Genomic DNA, 17415 nt, shown 5'->3' on the forward strand with positions numbered 1-17415 from the left:
TAAATACTGTATTGTCATTGAAGGGGATCAGCTCTACCACCACTATCTTCAAAGGTTGGAATTGTGTAGCTTAGGAAATTGTCAAACTACTATTGGATCTTGAATTAATTTTATTAAAGATAAATATGTGAGTACCCATCTTAATTAAATTTAGTACTATAGTAAAAGGCACTTTTGCTAGGGTTTCTGGCTCATAATATTTTCCTTTTTAAAAAAGAAACAAAAAAAACCATCTCTTTATGTAGCCCTGACTGTCCTGGGACACACTAGGGCTTCTGAGGCAAGTGCTGGGATTACAGTCAACTTTAAATACTTACTTTTTGGAAATGTCTTCAAATATATTGGGTTTTAGTAACTTCTGCTGCTTAAATTCTTCCAAGTAACTAAAGTCTCCTTTAAGAATCACTTGTTGGTAGAGTACTTCAGCCCAATCAGGAACAAAGTCATAGGCCTCAGCTACAATAGAAGCCTTTAAAGGATGAGAGGTGCCATTAGAGCCCATGCTGTGGAAGACTGAAGGCAAAGTCTAGGAGACAGTCCTGCACACAGTGAATTATGGCCACAGTGCTAGAGACTGCCTCAAGTTGTTTAAAGTCATGTTGATTGGCATTTCCCTCCCATAAAACTCCTGCAGTAACTTGATTTTAGTCTTCCTTACAATGACCTGCTGAGATGTGAGGAGCAGGGAGAAGCTGATGCTGAGACATTAGTACCTTTTATTTTATTTTTTTCGAGATGGGGTTTGCTTGTCTAGCTAGAACTTAGGTTATGGACCAGACTGGCTTTGAACTCTCACAGAGCTCTGCCTGCCTCTGCCTCCATAGTACTGGGACTAAAGAAGTGTGCCACTATGCCTGGCCAGTCCCTTTATTATTTTAAAGGGCTAGAACCTATCTCTAGGAAGACTTGATTCTCAGTGTGAACCTGCATGCACAATTCCATGACACAGCCATGGATGATAAGCAAAGGATGTTTGACCCATAACTGTCAAACATCAAGATTCTCCAACCTTTGCCCAAGTCATGTGCTAGAGATGTACATCAAATAGTGCTAGGAATGCCTTCAATGGTGGAGCACTTGCCTGGCATTTGTGAAGAGCTCAGTTTGATCTGAATCACTAAAAACACTTACACATCCATCTCACATTGCCTCTTCGTGTTACTAATAGCTAAATTGGGAGAAATAGTGCCCTGATTCTCTCCCTACCCCTGAAATGTCAGTCACTCAACCCCTGAGGCTAAGAGTGAAACACCACAGGATGATGCTGGCAATACTGGCCAGAGTGTTCTTACCTGGTAGAACCGAGGTAGGGTCATGATACAGTCCATTAGCTTCTGATGGCCCAAGTTGATGAGCATTGTGTTCTGGCCACTGTTGAGAAAGTGAATCTGTAGTGTTATCAACTTGGTGAGCCGGTTACAATGCAGGGCCTGCCGCACACAGGAGTCCTGAGGGACAGGTGGAGGAAAGACAAGAAGGGAGAACTTTATTGTCACTCCCCCTTCTGTTCTCTGACCTTTGCTTGATTCATTACACATTCCCTCTTACTTGAAAAAGCCCAAGCCAAAGTAATTCCCAATACTGCCAGTGCTAAGGCTGGAGGCCAGACCAGAATAACACTGGTTACCTTTGCGTAACTCTCTGCTGCGTCCAGCATCAAAGTCAGGGCTTTAAGCAGGAGCTGTTTTAGTTGGGCTCCATCCTTGAGACTTTCCTCTGTAGAATAAAGGACAGGTGCTACAAAGCTTAGTGACTCCGGCCCCCTCAGTGATGGCAGGCTAGATGGGACAAACATTCGAGGTATATTCACAAGCAGGTGTGTTACACTTAGGTGAAGGCTGGTGAGAAATGTATGCCCTTATAGAACGTAACTAGGGTTTGATGGATGACTCCTTAGCGTTTTCAGTCCTAGGGTCCAAATGCTTCTATGAACTGCCATTTTTTGCAACTCTTACTCCTAAGACCTTACCCCAGGGCTGAGATTCGATCAGCTTCAGTTGGATGCAGGCTGCGGCCTCGTGGTTCTCTCCTATCTCCCGACACATGCTGAAGCACAGGGCGATCATATTGTGCTTTTCACTGTCTCCAGGGTGGCAGCGTTTGATGTAGTCTAGTAGGGCTGTTTTCAGGGTGCCGGTCTGCCCAGGAGAAAAAGCATATCCATGTTCTCAACCAGGGACCACAGGGGAGGATGAACTGAGTCCATTGGTTTTATAAACTGCTTAAAATACCCAACAAAAGGTAAATGAATAAAATGAAAATGACAACAAAATCTTAAGCTGTCATGGAAACAGGAACAGGTGTCCTTGTTGTTGGGAACATAAACAGTTCCCTGACCAACAAGGTGAGCCTCTTAAGAGCACACATCTAGGGGTTGGGGATTTAGCTCAGTGGTAGAGCTCGAAAGGCCCTGGGTTCGGTCCTCAGCTCCGAAAAAAAGGAAAAACAAAACAAAACAAAACACACATCTACCTACAAGTCTGTTTGCTAGGACTCTGTCCTAGAGAAGCTGAATGTAACAGACTTAATATTAATTAAAGCAACCTGGATGCCCCAAATAAAGGCAAAGAACATCTTGTAGCCATTAACTAACTATGTCCCTCTCTCCCTCCCCCCACCCCCCAACTGAACCCAGGGCTAAACACATGCCACACAGGATTACCTTGACTTGGGAAATAGCCACAGTAGACATTGTATAAAAGGAGAACCTCAATTATCTCTTATTTTCAAAACATGTAATTTTGCTAAAAGGTGTATTTTGGGGTACATGTGCAAAGAAAGGTAATATGGCTATCTCTGGATGGTAAACACTGAGGACTTCTGTATTGATTTCTAAGTGTCTTATATGGAGTATGTATTACTTTTGTAATCAGGAAAAAGCCATTAAAATAATTCTAAGTGTGAAAGTGCCTCAAAACAATTAAAATTTGAGGGATCCTTAAGATTGGCCTTCTGCCAGGTCTTGCCTGTGCTATCAGCAGGATTATCCTGAAAGGCCTAACAGATTTTTTAAAATTACTTTTTGACAGGAGAAATGAACTCATGCCCCTCCCACCCATGCTTTAGAAACAAAGACTGAGTGATACGCCTCCGGTCACAGCACAGACTGGGAATAGAGAAGCTCCAGAGCCTGAAGCCAGGCCTGTGGCTAAGGCTGCTTCCTAGTCACCAGCAGCATGCATTTGCTTCCTACCTTGAGGTGTGCGTGTGTTGGGGGGGGGGGGCTAAAGTTTTTTCATATATATACATATATATATATTTTTTAATTTATTTAGTGTATGTGAGTACACTGTAGCTGTCTTCAGACACACCAGAAGAGGGCATCAGATCCCATTACAGATGGTTGTGAGCCACCATGTGGTTGCTGGGAATTGAACTCAGGACCTCTGGAAGAGCGGTCAGTGCTCTTAACCACTGCGCCATCTCTCCAGCCCCATATAATATATTTTAATCCTATTCCTTTTCCTCCTTAACTCCTAGAACTTCCCTACCCTCCTACTTTCAGCATGTCTCCCAAGGAGGTATGTCCTCCTCAGAAGAGGCATTTTTTAAACAGATTAGGGGTAAAAGGCTGAGGTGAAGAAGGACAAATATTTTCCTCATTTTTTAGCATAAATATCATGACTTAGTCTGAACTCTCACTTAAGTCACTGGTGATAATTTGCACCCAGGGGAAGCGTCTGATATCCCTGAAGATCCTAGAGCCCACACAGATTTATCCTTAAAGCAGGTGAGACTCGCAGACCCTGGAGCTCACTACTGAACACCTACTGGATCTAGCTTCTTCCTCATCAGAACTTCAAAATAATGCTTTTGATGCAGCAAGTCGAATATGTACGTCATCTCATTGTACCGTCCAATGCCAGTGAGGAGGCGTACCTGAGGGAAAGAGCATTTGAGGTGTTGACGTTAAACCACTACCTTCACTAAATATCCCAGAGGGACATGTTAGTGGCAGGCTGCCATGCTTCATCCCTTCCCACTCACCCAACTGGGGCTTCCCTGGATGATTTGGAATGATGCTTTGGGATGTTATTGGCTGTCACTCTTTCTCTGATGTCTTCAACGGGCTTCCTGCCTACTGCTATGATGCCTTTCTGGGTGCTGCCCACTCTCATCATTCCTCATTGCAGTGGGCTACATTTTACTTACTAGGGTCAGCATTTGGGGAGACATAGGAGCTTGAGCCCTTCATTTACAGGTCATGCCTGAACCTTGTTAAGGGGAGAAAGGGTTCTTTCCCTAGAAAGTTGACGTCCCTTTGTACCAAGAAGGTAAATGACAGGAACATCTTGCTTTTTGCTCTTTTGAGACACTGATTTTAACAAATCAACCAGGAAGAGAGGCCTGGGCTCCCTGGCCAGTAATCCAGTAGATAAGGGATCCAGAGACCCTATCAGCTGGGGGGCCTTGTCTGTTTCTTTTCAAAGCTGCCTCAGGATGATGGTAGGTTTAAGGGGACTACTCACCACCAATCCATACTCCTCATTGGGAGCCAAGTGGTTATCTGTAAGCATCCGGGCAGCCTGTAGGACTCTGATGATGCCCTCCATGTAACACGCACAGGTAAAGCAGTGATGGGCCAGGATCAGGAGCTCTGTGGCTGTGGTAGGACATGAGTAAGACGGACTTGTACCTACCGTGGACCTGCTTGGCAGGGAGGTGAGAGCGCTCATCGTAAACAAATAGCAAAAACAGTCTGACGTTACTACAACAGCACAAGAGTTTTAATTATAAGGACTTACTGCATGACAGCTCCCCATGGGGGACAGATGGAATCTTGTCCAACAACTTCATGCCTACCAATGTACGGTCTTGACACAAAGCAGTTAGCTGAAGAAATGTCTGGCTTTCCTCTGCTAGGTTGAAAGGCTGCTTTTCTCCTGCATGGAAAGATGTGGAAACAGGCACTGAGTCTACCATGAGAGAACTGCAGAAGGCCCACTCTGCCCAGGCCTGGCAGCAGGAGGCAATCCTATACTCTTTCTAGCTGGCTTTATGGGACAGGGGCATTACTTCAGAGGCAGAACTGTTATAACCATGATCAATATAGAACAATATTGATTGTAAAGGATTTTTTAATAATATGCAGTCTTGAAAGGGCAACCATGCAGGTAGTGTATGACTGTAACATTCAAATCTTTCACAGTGAGGACTAAGAATGCTGTCTGAGGTTGGTGAGGTCTGAAGAGCTGGGCACCTGCTCCCTCTGATGGGGTCAGTAGCTCTCGTGTCACCTCTTCAGCCACAAGTTCAGCCACAGTGTCTGGTTCAAGGCCCTGGGTGTTGATGAAGACCTGGGCTTGTCTGCATCGGTCAGGCCGCTGAGAAGCCAAGATTGCTCGGAGCATGGCTTCACTGTCCCTGGTAGCAACATCTCCATAGGAACAGCCCAACTCCTAAGAGGAAGAAAACAGGAGCAGAGTCATATTTAGAAACAAAAAGTGGGAAATGTATGGACAGGCCACTACTGCCTGATTTTAGCAATCCCAGTACCTCAGAAGTGCCTTCTAGTCCTGTTTTTCACCAAGTCAGGTTAGTCACCTGTGGAACACTGATCTTTTCAATTATACAGAGGAGAGGAATAGAATGAAATGCTTATCCTGGAGCTGAAGCTAAGCTTCCAGACACCACAGTCTTCTTTGAGACCTTGGCCCTGTTTCCCTCACATTCTTGCACTTTCTGTTTCTCAGCATAGGGCCACACACAAAGCCTGTCTGCTGTGGATATTTTTGGAGTAAGATGATGAAAGAGGAGACAAGGTCTCGCTACACAGCCCAGGCTGGCCTCAAACTCCTGTCTCAGTGTCACAAGTGCTGGGATTGAAGGACTAATCCAACCACACCTGCTGTCTTGTCTTTGTGTGCATCACGTTATGTGTAATGTTCACTCAAGTTATAAAGTAAAATTGTAGGCATGAAGTCTAGAAGGAAGTCATGTTCAATCCATTATAGAGAAGAGCCAGGAACCCATAGAAGTGATCTTGCCCTACCTTTCTGGGCAGACTGCACTGGAGTGGCATTTTCCCCCAACGTCCCTCCTCCCTCAGACAGTACTTCTTTGGGGATCCCCTCTGGCATATACCTTGGCAAGTTCATACAGACAGAGGACCTGCCGACAGTAATCCTTCCCATGGAGGCACCTGCTTATGAGAGTTTGGAGACTCCTGGCCACTTCATCAGTAGGTGGTACCATCGCAAATGACAGACTGTCCAAACTCGAAGCTGAAAGCAAACACATGTCTGAAGGGAGTTCTAGGGTGGCCTCTCCCCATGACTTCATCACTTTGAAAAGCTCCCTTTACTGAATTCCCATGATGCATCTGGTCCTAAGGCCACTTCTGACAGAGTCTCACTTAAAACTTTCATCACCACCCTTAAGGAAACCCATCATCTCAGGCTTGAAGCTTTCTGCATGCCATAGAGATTAGTACCAAGATGTCTCGCTCAGTGCAGAGTGCTTGCCTAGCATTTCTAAAAGGCCTTAGGTTCAGCACCAGCACTGTAGAAATCCCAAGTAAAGCCTTAGTCTGAAATGAGAGAAATGTTTCTTTACTTTTGGTAAAAGGTCTACCAGGAAAAATGTAGAATGTGTAACACTTTGTTCTTCTCTTTTTGTCTCTGAGCATCTCATTCTTAGCCCTAGTGGGCCTGGAACTCATTTTGTAGCCCAGGCTGGCTTAAAGTTCAACATGATTTTCCTGCTTCAGCTTCTCAAGTACTTGTGAGCCACCATCCCAGACCTATTTGTGCAACACAGGATTTTACTATCAATAAAGCACTGTTAAACTATGGTACATCTACTCAGAATAATCTTTCCCCATTACAGAGCCTATTGGTGCATGCTGATGGGAAACATGTATGTGCTTGCTGGGCATGCAGAAAATAACATACCATACACCAGGCAAGCAAAAGAAAGCATTCTGGGAGTTTTGAGAAGACGGCATTGAGTTTACTTTTCACATTCTGTGTGGGTGTACTCTCACTTGTTACGCTGAGCAGATTTAGTTCACACAGCTGAGTGCTTGCTTGGTATGCATGAAGCCCTGAGCTCTAGTCCCAGCTTCACATAGGGAGGCGTGGTGGCATAAGCCTGTAACCCCAGCACTCTGTAAATTCAAAAGCACTGCCAGTCATACAGTGAATTCCAGACCAGTCTAGGATACAAATAAACAGAAAAAAAACAGCTTAAGTGTAAAACCATAGACTTTAAAAGCAAAGCAGGGTATGGGAGGGCACTCTTGGAATCCCAGCACTTAGAAGTAGGAAGATCAAGTCCTCTAGTTGGGGGCCGACAAGGGCTATGTCTCAAAACACAAAGAACAAAACCAAATCAGATGGTGGTGAAGAAAGGAAAGGAAGCACACAGCTCAGATCACATTGTTCCCATCCGTCCTCCCTATGAGCACAGTTCTAGTAAGATGGACTAGCTCACTCCACTCTGTTCTGCCACTCAGCTCCTGCCGTATGAAACCTAGCCATGCAGTGGCTGCATGAGGAACCTGAGAAGTAGAACCACAAGCAAACTGAAGATGACCAGAACTGGTATCTCCCTAGCTAAGAATCTCTAGAAACCTAGAACTGAGGTGGAGGAGAGATCCTTCAAGTGTGTGTGTGTGTACACAAGACCATTCAAGCAAACTAGTGCCAGTTTGAAGTTAGGAAGTGCCCCTTCTGTGCCCACTCTCCCCTGCCCTGGCATCCACGCCATCTCTTGGCAGTGATGGTAGAGGTTATATAGCATCGAGAGTGGGTCAGGTTGGGAGGAGGTAAATCCATATTGCTTTCTGTAGAGAGGTTTAATTTCTAATAACCCCCATGGCAGCTGGCAGCTCAGAACTGACCCTAACTCCTATTCCAGGGCCTCAACACTATCTTTTGGCCAATGAGGACACTGGATATACATGACACACAGATATACATGTGGTCTACCTAGTGAGTTCCAGGACAGGCAGAGCTACATAGATCCTCTTGTCAAAAAGGAGGCAAAGCAGAAAAACACACATAGTATGCACTCATTGATAAGTGGATATTAGCCCAAAAGCTCGAACTACCCAAGATACAATCCACAGACCACATGGAGCTCAAGAAGAAGGATGACCAAAGTGTGGGTGTGTCACTTCTTAAAAGGGGGAACAAAAATATTCATAGGAGAGGATATGGAGACAAAAGTTTGGAGCAGAGACTGAAGGAACGGCCATTCAGAGCCTGCCCCACATGTGTACCCTATATATACAGCCACCAAGACTAGATAAGATTGATGAAGCTAAAAAGTGCATGCTGAAAGGGACCGGATATAAATGTCTCCTGAGAGACACAGCCAGAGCACGTCAAATACAGAAGCAAATGCTAGCAGCAAACCACTGAACTGAAAATGGGACCTCCACTGGAGGAGTTAGAGAAAGGATTGAAAGAGCTGAGGGACTTGCAACCCCATAAGAACAATGCCAACCAACCAGAACTCCCAGGGATTAAACCACTACCCAAAGACTGTACATGCACTGACCCATGGCTCCAGCTGCATATGTAGCAGAGGATGGCCTTGTTGGGTACCAATGGAAGGAGAAGCCCTTGGTCCTGCCAAGGTTTGATCGCCAGTATAGGGGAATGTTGGGGGGGGACACAGAAGGGAGGATGTATGGGGAGGGGAACACCCTTATAGAAGAAGGGGAGGAGGATGGGATAGGGGGCTTGTGTCTGGGAAACCGGGAAAGGGAATAACATTTGAAATGTAAATAAAAAAATATCCAATTAAAAAAAAAGGTGAAGGTCTGAAGAAATGGCTCAGCAGTTAAGAACATTGGCTGCTCTTCCAAGACCCCAGTTTAATTCCCAGAATCCACATGGTGATTCACATCTGTCTAATCTATTTCCACTGGATCCAATACTGTCTTCTGGCATCCTCTGGGGCACCAGGCACATGTGTGGTGCACAGATATATATATATATATATATATATATATATATATATATATATATATATATATATATATATATATATATACAGTGAAAAACAGAAAATAAAAGGTTTCCTCTACCAAACTACCAAACTCATCCAAAAGATAACCTTTATAGTTGGGGGAAAAAGGAATTCATAATTTTAAATATTCTAAAATAAGCATCCAGATTCAGATGGCTATATTGGTAAATTCTACTAAGAATTCGAGTTAATAACATTAAGCCAGCCATGATGGCTCATGCCTCAGTCAATCCAAGCACTTGAGAGCAGGAGGACCAGGGCTCCACCATCATCAGGTACACAGAGAGTTAAAGGTCAGCCCAGGCTACATGAGATCTTGGGAGGGATTGGGGTGTGTGTGTACGTGAGAAAGATGTTTTCTAGAAATAAAAGACAGTATAATTTCCAATTCATGATACCAGTATTATCCCAATTTTTAAAAGGGAAAAACAGACAAAAACTACTTTTTTTTTCTATTCTTTTTTTCGGAGCTGGGGACCGAACCCAGGGCCTTGCACTTGCTAGGCAAGCGCTCTACCACTGAGCCAAATCCCCAACTGCCAAAAACTACTTTTTAAGAATTAAATTACAGCTGGGTGTGGTGGCGCATGTCTTTAATCCTATCAGGGAGGCAGAGGCAGTAGGATCTTTGAGTTCAAGGTCAACCTGGTCTACAGAGTGAGTTCTAGAGCAACCAAGGATACACAGAGAAACCCTGTTTCAAAAAAAAAATCAATAAATTATTAAGATATTCCTTAAGAACATAAATATAAACAAAAGAGCTAAATCAATTACAGCTATATTAATCAAAAAGGATAGTGTCAAGAAGAGTTTACCCTGGAAATGCAAAGTTGGGTCAATGTTTTTAAAAAATTATTAAACATGTCTAATCATATTAATAGTTTAAAGAAGGACATGACATGATAAAACCAACAGGTGCCGAAACACACACAATGTCAAACTGCACTGTGATGATCAAAATAGATCCCTAAATTAAGAGCAAAGTGAGCGTCTTCCCATGGGGACTCTCAGATGGAGGGAAAGGCGCTCCTCCCAAGCCCAGTAGCTACGCAGCTTTAGCCCAGCCAGCATGAGAAAGCAGAGGCAAGAGCTCTCCATTGTGGATGTAGAGGACCCAGCTCGAGGAGGTCAGATGATACACCGAGCACAGAAGCCTACCCTGTGTGCTGGCAGTATCTGACTATACACCTTTCCACAGATTCGACTTTAACTCTGGGTGGAGTGTGCATGAGTGTGTGTCTGCGCAGGAAGGGAAGAAGCTGCTGGGTCCCTTGGAGCCACAGGTAAGGGGGTTGTGAACTACCTGATTGGACAGATGCTGGGAACCAAGCTGGTTCCCTGCAAGGTGCATGCGTTTTATATCAACTTTTTCTTTTCTTCCTAGACCTGGCTGTGCTGGAGTTTGCTATGTAGATCACACTGGCCTTCAATTCACAGAAATCCACCTGCCTCTGCCTCCTAAGTGTTGAGATTAAAGATAGGGCTCGCATTGACTGGGTGTTTATAGTTTTGTCTTTGTTGTGAGGTAGTTTGATTATGTAGCTTTTGGCTGGCCTCAAACTCATCTGCTCGAGTCCCCAGTGCTAGCTTGTACCAGTCAGATGAGATGGACTCCTCTCCCTCATCTCTAAGCTAGTTCAGAAGCAGGTGTTACTTTGTTGGCTGCTTACGGACTACCTGAGGAGAGGCACTGTCTCGTTAATGCAGTGTAAGTATGACATCCCAAGGGGACCTCAGTCTTGGAGCCATCACCAGCACTATGTGGCAAAGAGGACAGCGGTGGCCTCTCCTTTACTTACTGCTATGGACTTTCCGAAGAGGGACGCCAGGGCTCTCCAGGTCCTCAGGTAGTGTGGCATTTGAGAGGAGGGCACGGATCTCTGAGTGCAGATCTTCCATGCTGGCCTCTGCGGAGGCCAAGGCTCTGCAGTGCAGCAGCAGCACTAGATCCTGACTATAGACACGGAAATACCGGCACACTCTGCTCGCTTCATGCACACAGCCACCATCCAGCAGCTGCCCAATCAAAGTGTTCAGTGACTCCTGCTCTCTGTGTTCCAGTGTGTTCTCACACATCTCCTTGGATGGAAGACCATTAAGGTCTAAGTATTTGGATGTGTTCAAAGCAGCAAGCTTGGAGAAGGAGAACTCACTGGCTGAGCTATCAGAAGAAAGTTCAGCAGGGGCCAACTTGTGTTGCGAGAGGCTGGGCTTGGTTTCTTCTTCAGCCCCTCCACATGTGTGCTGGGCGATGCGGCAGAGCCAAATCTGTTTCTCCAGCTCCTCCAGTTCCTCCACGGGAACTGGCTCTTCTTGGGCAAGCCAGTGGCCCGCCAGAGTGAGCAGCAGATGGCGCTCCTCAAGGCTGCCCTGCTCAGCAGGGTGCTCACTCGCCTCCGGGGCTTGGCTGGAGAAGAAGGAAGAGGCTGCTCTGTTTGAAACAGAGTTTTTCTTAAAATTTTCATGGCATTTTCTCCAGAAGTCAAGTCTTGCTTGTTTCAGGGACCACTGCTGGGTGTGTGTTAGCATTTGCATTTCCTGCGTTAACTGAAATCGAACAGAGCAGACTTCAGCCTTGCCTGGGTCAGAAGCATCATCACAGACATTAATGCTGCCTAAGCACAAGCCGGCTGTAAGCAGATGTAATTACAGTGCAGACGAACCTGGGCTGCAGAGGGTGCTGGATGCAACTACATGAAAGCTGGTATGAAAACAACTCTCAGTACACCTGAGAGTCAGAGAGCCACCTTACAGTTACCCCATTCAAAAGCAAACAGCTGGGGCCTACTCTACAGCAGTGGCTCTCAAATGCTGGGGCCCTTTACTACAGTTCCTCCTGTTACGGCAACTGTCCCCCAACCACAAATTATTTTTCTTGCTACTTCATAACTGTAACTTTGCTACTGTTATGAACTGTAATGTAAATATCAGGTATGCGACCTCCAATGGGGTCACGACCCACAGGCTGAGAACCACTGTTCTACCGACTATGCTTATGTCAAAATATATGCTTGTCAACATATCAAAAGCATACTCTGAAGCAGTGTGTGGAAAGGGCCCACTGCCTGTGGACTGCATCCCATTGGTTCTGTTAGGAGTCTGAGTAACTTAAAAGACATACCTGTTCAATCACCAAGCCGTCCACAGGCAGGGATGCTAATTCTGCCACTCTCCTGGCCACAGCAAACTGTCCATCTGCCTTTAGCTTCTCCAAAATAGATCTACACTCACGCTGCAAACTCTCAGTGCTGTAGCTGGAAATGACTGCAGGGCTGATGGTGATAGGTGTGTCCTTCAGTACTTGGCTGAGCCGATACAGCTTCTGCACGTCTGGCCCTGTGCAGGAGAGAGGGTGCAGTTACACAGCAGTGCTGTGGTGTGACAGAGTGGCAGGGGACACCAGTGTGCCTAAAGGAGAAACATGGGCCTTTCTTTTCCTTCCTTCCTTTTTTTAAGACAGGGTAGCTCAGAGGCCAGGCTGGTCTTGAACTCATCATATAGCTAAGGGAAGCCCTGAACTCCTGACTCTTCTGTCTCTACCTTCCAAGTGCTGAGATTATGGGTGCATGCCGTGTATCCTGTAAAAACAAATCCATTTTGACTGACCACAGAAGCCGAAAGGGAAGTTCCTTACATACTCAAAATGCTAAATGCCATTTGGACACGTATGTATGTATGTATATAAATGTACCTGTGTATATATGAAAATATTATGGCATTTAGCATGTTCAGTGTATATATATATGTGAGTGTATGTAGTATGTGGTATGTGTGTGTAGGTATGCATATGTGTGTGAGTGAGTGTGTGCATATACTTTAGTCAAAGTTGGGCTGAACTTGCTCACCCTGCTCTAAGAACTTTTTATTAGACAGGATCTTACTGTGTAGTCCAGACTGCCCTGCATCTCGTGACAATCTTCCTGCCTCAGCCTTCTGGGCACTGGGATTATAGGTGTGAGCTACCATGCTGTTAAGTGTCTCAGAATGGAGCTCTTCAATATCAAAGCAATCTGCTAATCTTGGAGACAATGACTCAGGCTCGCCCCCCCCCCTCCTGTGTGTGTGTGTGTGTGTGTGTGTGTGTGTGTGTGTGTGTGTGTGTGTGTGTGCGTGCACGCACGTGCGCACTACGCATGTTTTGCTTCTCTCATTTGTTCTTCCATCCATCAAGTTTGTTTGGTCATTCGCTCACTCAGTACAAGATCATCTGGATAGAGACGTGCATGCAGGACAGCTGCAACTGTCCTGCCAGCCCTCAGGCGTGGCTGCCACACAGTCCACTCAAAGGGGAGCACTATTAATTCCATCTGATATTTACTGAACACAGGGAGACCCAGCTATACTTTCCCTGGTATCTCTTTGATGCTCAGCATTGCAAAACAGACAAACACAGCAAGGATTCTCCGCCAATACTTTTTTTTTTTTTTAAACTGAATGTGATGCTTTCTTTTTCTTTTTTTCTTTTTTTTATTTTTTAGATTTATTCATTTATTAAATACAAGTACACTGTAGCTGTCTTCAGATACACCAGAAGAGGGCATCAGATCTCTTTACAGATGGTTGTGAGCCACCATGTGGTTGCCGGAAATTGAACTCAGGACCTCTGGAAGAGCAGTCGGGTGCTCTTAACCACTGAGCCATCTCTCCAGCCCTCCGCCAATACTTTTGTGTGGCTGGTTTTGCTCCTCCTTCTAATTGGTATTATGTAAGGCCCATGCATGTCTAGTTACAAGGGAAGAGCATGAGAAACATCCCATGTAGGCTTTTCTGTGTTACTAGTAGAATGGCACTCTGATTTAGGTAGTTCTAGAGATTGGACACACCACACAACAGCCACATAGCATCATAGGCCAACATGAGTGGGGATTTTTGGTTTGCATTTCTTTTTTGAGGCACAGTATTGCTATGGAGCCTACACTGGCCTTAGATCTTGCTGCCTAAGCCTCTCAGGTAACAAGAATTACAGAAGTAAAATACCTACCTTAAAAAAGCATATCTGTGCTTGTAGCATTTAAGTTACAGTTTGTTTTTCTGTGAAATCTCCCAGAGCAAGCTGGGAGAAAAAGGGTTATTTTGGCCTACACCCCCAGGTAACCTTCCAGCCCTGAGGGAGATGGGGCAGGAACTGAGGCGGAAAGCTGGAGGGTACTGCTTACTTGCTTTCTCCTTGGCCTCAGAGTCCTCTCCTGGCTCTCTTAGCCCAGGGCCGTCTGCCCACAGTGGGCTGGACCTCCCACATCAATCAACAGCCAAGACATCCTCACAGCCACGACCACAGGCCGATTTGATCCAGGCAATTGCTCTGAGACTCCCTCTTCCCAGACTGCACACTAACCAGCACACTGCCACAGCCAGTGCCATCCCATAATGCTGCTTCTTAGAAATACCCTTTTTACTTTCAGTCATAAAACGTGGAGCCTACGCTGCACTCTGTCAGTGCTCTGTGCAGATCTGAGCCCTTCAGCTGAGCGTCTGTGAGGTTCACTGTGACATTTAACTGTGGTAAGCGTCTCAGAACAGCAGAACTGGATGGGGCAACAACTTCCAAGTCCTGAACAAGTACGACAGAGGAGGACGGCATCAGTTTGATATAACTGCCAACAGTCAGAGAGTGCCAGTGTCTGGGGAGCCCACAGAAAGACAGGCAGACAAACTGTTTCTAAAATGTTCACAGTTAATTATTATTTCTGAAACAAGGTTTGTGGCCATGATCAATAAGGACATATTAGAGTTACCTGCCAGACGGGATGATACTGAGGTGTACAGAGGCTCATGAGTGGGTGCGTGCATGCGTGTTCGTGTGTGACCACGTGTCAACTTCTTAGAAGGACTACTCAACTATTAAAAACAGTAACTTCATGAAATTCTCAGGTAAATGGATAGAACTAGAAAATATCCTGAGTGAGATAACCCAATCACAAAAGAACACACATGGTATGCATTCACTGATAAGTGAATATTAGCTCAAAAGCTCGGAATATGCAAGATACAACTCACAGACCACATGACTCAAGAAGAAAGACAAAAGTGTGGAAGCTTGAGTACTTAGAAGGGGAAACAAAATACTCACAGGAGTAAATATGGAGACAAAGTGTGGAGCAGAGGCTGAAGGAAAGGCCATCCAGAGCCTGCCCCATCTGGGGATCTATCCTACATGCAGTCACCAAACCCAGACAATATTGCAGATGCTAAGAAGTGCTTGCTGACAGGAGCCTGATATAGCTGTCTCCTGAGAGGCTCTGCAAGAGCCTGACAAATACAGAGGCAGAGGCTCACGTCCAACCATTGACTTGAGAACAGGGTCCCCAATGGAGGAGTTAGAGAATGGACTGAGGTAACTGAGGGACTTTGCAACCCTATAGGAAGAACAACATCAACCAATCAGACCCCACAGAGCTCCCAGGAACTAAACCACCAACCAAAGAGTGCACATGAACAGACCCATGGCTCCATCTGCATATATAGCAGAGAATGGGCCTTGTCAGACATCAATGGGAGGAAAGGCCCTTGGTCCTGGGAAGGCTCGATGCCCCAGTGTAGGGGAATGCCAGGGCAGAGAGGACGGAGGGAGTAGGTGGGGGAGCACCCTCGTGAAGGCAGGGGTTGTGGGTGTGTGATGGGGATTTCTAGAGGGGAAATTGGGAAAGGGGATAACATTTGAATAAAAGAAAAAGAAAAGACTGGTTGCAACACAGTAGCTGCTACCATTACAGATGACCTCTTCACGATCAGTTTATGGATGTCAGGGTTCTGTTCTCTATCCTTGCATTCTGATATTCTGACTGTTCTCCAAAAATAATTCCAAGACATGAAGAACTAACAACTTGGCAGCAGCCTCAGAGCCTCTTACCATCGGAGAAGAGCTGCTCCATCCCGACAAACAGTTGGAGGACTTTCTGCAGCTCATACTGTGTCTCGCACTGCTGTGGCATAAGTTTCAAAAGGAAGCACACCTGCTCCCTCATCCACGTGGCAGGTATGACAGGAAGGACCCGAGTAGCCACTGTGTCAAGCTGGGGACAACAACAACAAAGGCTCAGAGAGAACAGTTTGCAGGAATGAAAAGCAGAACCCCAAGTCTGGGACCGAGAAAGTCAAAACCTTCTTAAGGCCTCATAGTACTCTCATGGGCCTCTCACAAAAGCAGCATCTGAGCCTGACAGAATGGCAGGAGGCGCTGAGGAAGCGCTGGTACAGGGGGCTATGTGCCAAGCACTGGGAACACCGGTTCTGGGATTAAATCCCTCCTCCTATCAAATTCACTCCCCTGTGTGCTACTGTGAAACCAACCAATCATATTTCACTTGGCAGCTTCCCAGAAGGGGTCTGGGCTGATATTTGAGCCCAGAAGATTTAAATTCATAGTCTGAAGATTTCTTAGAAAGACTTTATTATCTCTGCTGAGTAAGATGAGAATTCCAGGTTCCAGGTCAGCTTGTGGTACAGAGCAACACAATGTCTCTCAAACTCTCACTGAGTAGACCTTTTCTTTCTTTTTAAAAATACTAAAAATATTCCTACTTTATTTACTCTGTGAGAGATATGTGGTGTGGGTCACGTGACAGCTTTAAGGTGCTGGTCCCTCCCTCTACTTTCCACCTGCGTTCTGGGGTGGAACTCAGGTTGTCAAGCTTTTGAGGCAAGCCTGCCGAGACATCTTAATGGTTCAAAACAACAACAAAAGTGTCCTCTCATGGTAAATAGAGAGGTGTCTTAGTGAAGATACCCTTCTTCTTCACTGTCAAGAGCCATCGCATATGTGACAAAATGTGTCCATGGAGTGCCCCTCTCTCCTTGGCGTCCACAGCAGGGACCATTGGTATTGGCCCTGCTAAGTTTGGCTACACCCCCAGGACACATAACAGTAGCACATGACGTGACACTGTTATTTATAGCAACTACAAGTCACAATGCCACCCGCCTGGCTTCTCTGAAATGACACAGTGACTCACTGTCAGCCATGTGGTACAGCCATTGTGTGCTGCTTCCCCACGCCACCCACCAGCCAAAGGCGTGCCAACCACCATCAGATGGGAGAGGAGGGCGCTCCAACTCCAGCCTACCATTTCAAGGCTTTTCTGGAACTCCACAAGCTTAACTTTGGCTTTTCCGTAGTTCTTGAAGAACACACACAGTTCATACATTTCCATAATCAAGAGAAGTGGGGAATCCTTTGAAGAATGGTAAAATCAGAAAATCCAGAATACAAATTCTATTAATAACGGCAGAATCAAATTAAGTTTCATGTGTTATTTCCTTTTGGGGAAAAAAATTAACAAATCCATTTCTTTTTTTTTTTTTTTTTTTTTTTGGTTTTTTTTTTTTTTCGGAGCTGGGGACCGAACCCAGGGCCTTGCGCTTCCTAGGTAAGCGCTCTACCACTGAGCTAAATCCCCAGCCCAACAAATCCATTTCTTGTTACTCTACAAACCTTCC

General features: G+C 45.5%; 1 protein-coding gene across 5 annotated transcripts in view; it reads right to left on the minus strand.

Annotated features, from left to right (window-relative positions):
- Spg11 (SPG11 vesicle trafficking associated, spatacsin) overlaps window positions 1-17415 on the minus strand; it is a 73352-nt gene that overhangs the window by 8919 nt on the left and 47018 nt on the right. For 3 of the 5 annotated variants that reach the window (XM_017591740.3, XM_039104972.2, XM_039104973.2), the window contains 13 exons: window positions 17043-17150; window positions 15830-15992; window positions 12101-12315; window positions 10779-11526; window positions 6085-6242; window positions 5201-5399; window positions 4746-4883; window positions 4470-4603; window positions 3772-3879; window positions 1970-2138; window positions 1628-1716; window positions 1293-1448; window positions 318-469 (listed from right to left, as the gene is read on the minus strand). In XM_017591740.3, the coding sequence (XP_017447229.1) occupies window positions 318-469; window positions 1293-1448; window positions 1628-1716; window positions 1970-2138; window positions 3772-3879; window positions 4470-4603; window positions 4746-4883; window positions 5201-5399; window positions 6085-6242; window positions 10779-11526; window positions 12101-12315; window positions 15830-15992; window positions 17043-17150 (2537 nt within the window). Of the gene's footprint in view, window positions 1-317; window positions 470-1292; window positions 1449-1627; window positions 1717-1969; window positions 2139-3771; window positions 3880-4469; window positions 4604-4745; window positions 4884-5200; window positions 5400-6084; window positions 6243-10778; window positions 11527-12100; window positions 12316-15829; window positions 15993-17042; window positions 17151-17415 lie in introns of those variants that run through there. The other 2 variants (NM_001415924.1, XR_005501873.2) reach the window with 2 other exon arrangements.

The sequence above is a fragment of the Rattus norvegicus genome, chromosome 3 (genome assembly GCF_036323735.1).
Source record: "Rattus norvegicus strain BN/NHsdMcwi chromosome 3, GRCr8, whole genome shotgun sequence".
In the NCBI taxonomy this organism is placed as follows: Eukaryota; Metazoa; Chordata; class Mammalia; order Rodentia; family Muridae; genus Rattus; species Rattus norvegicus.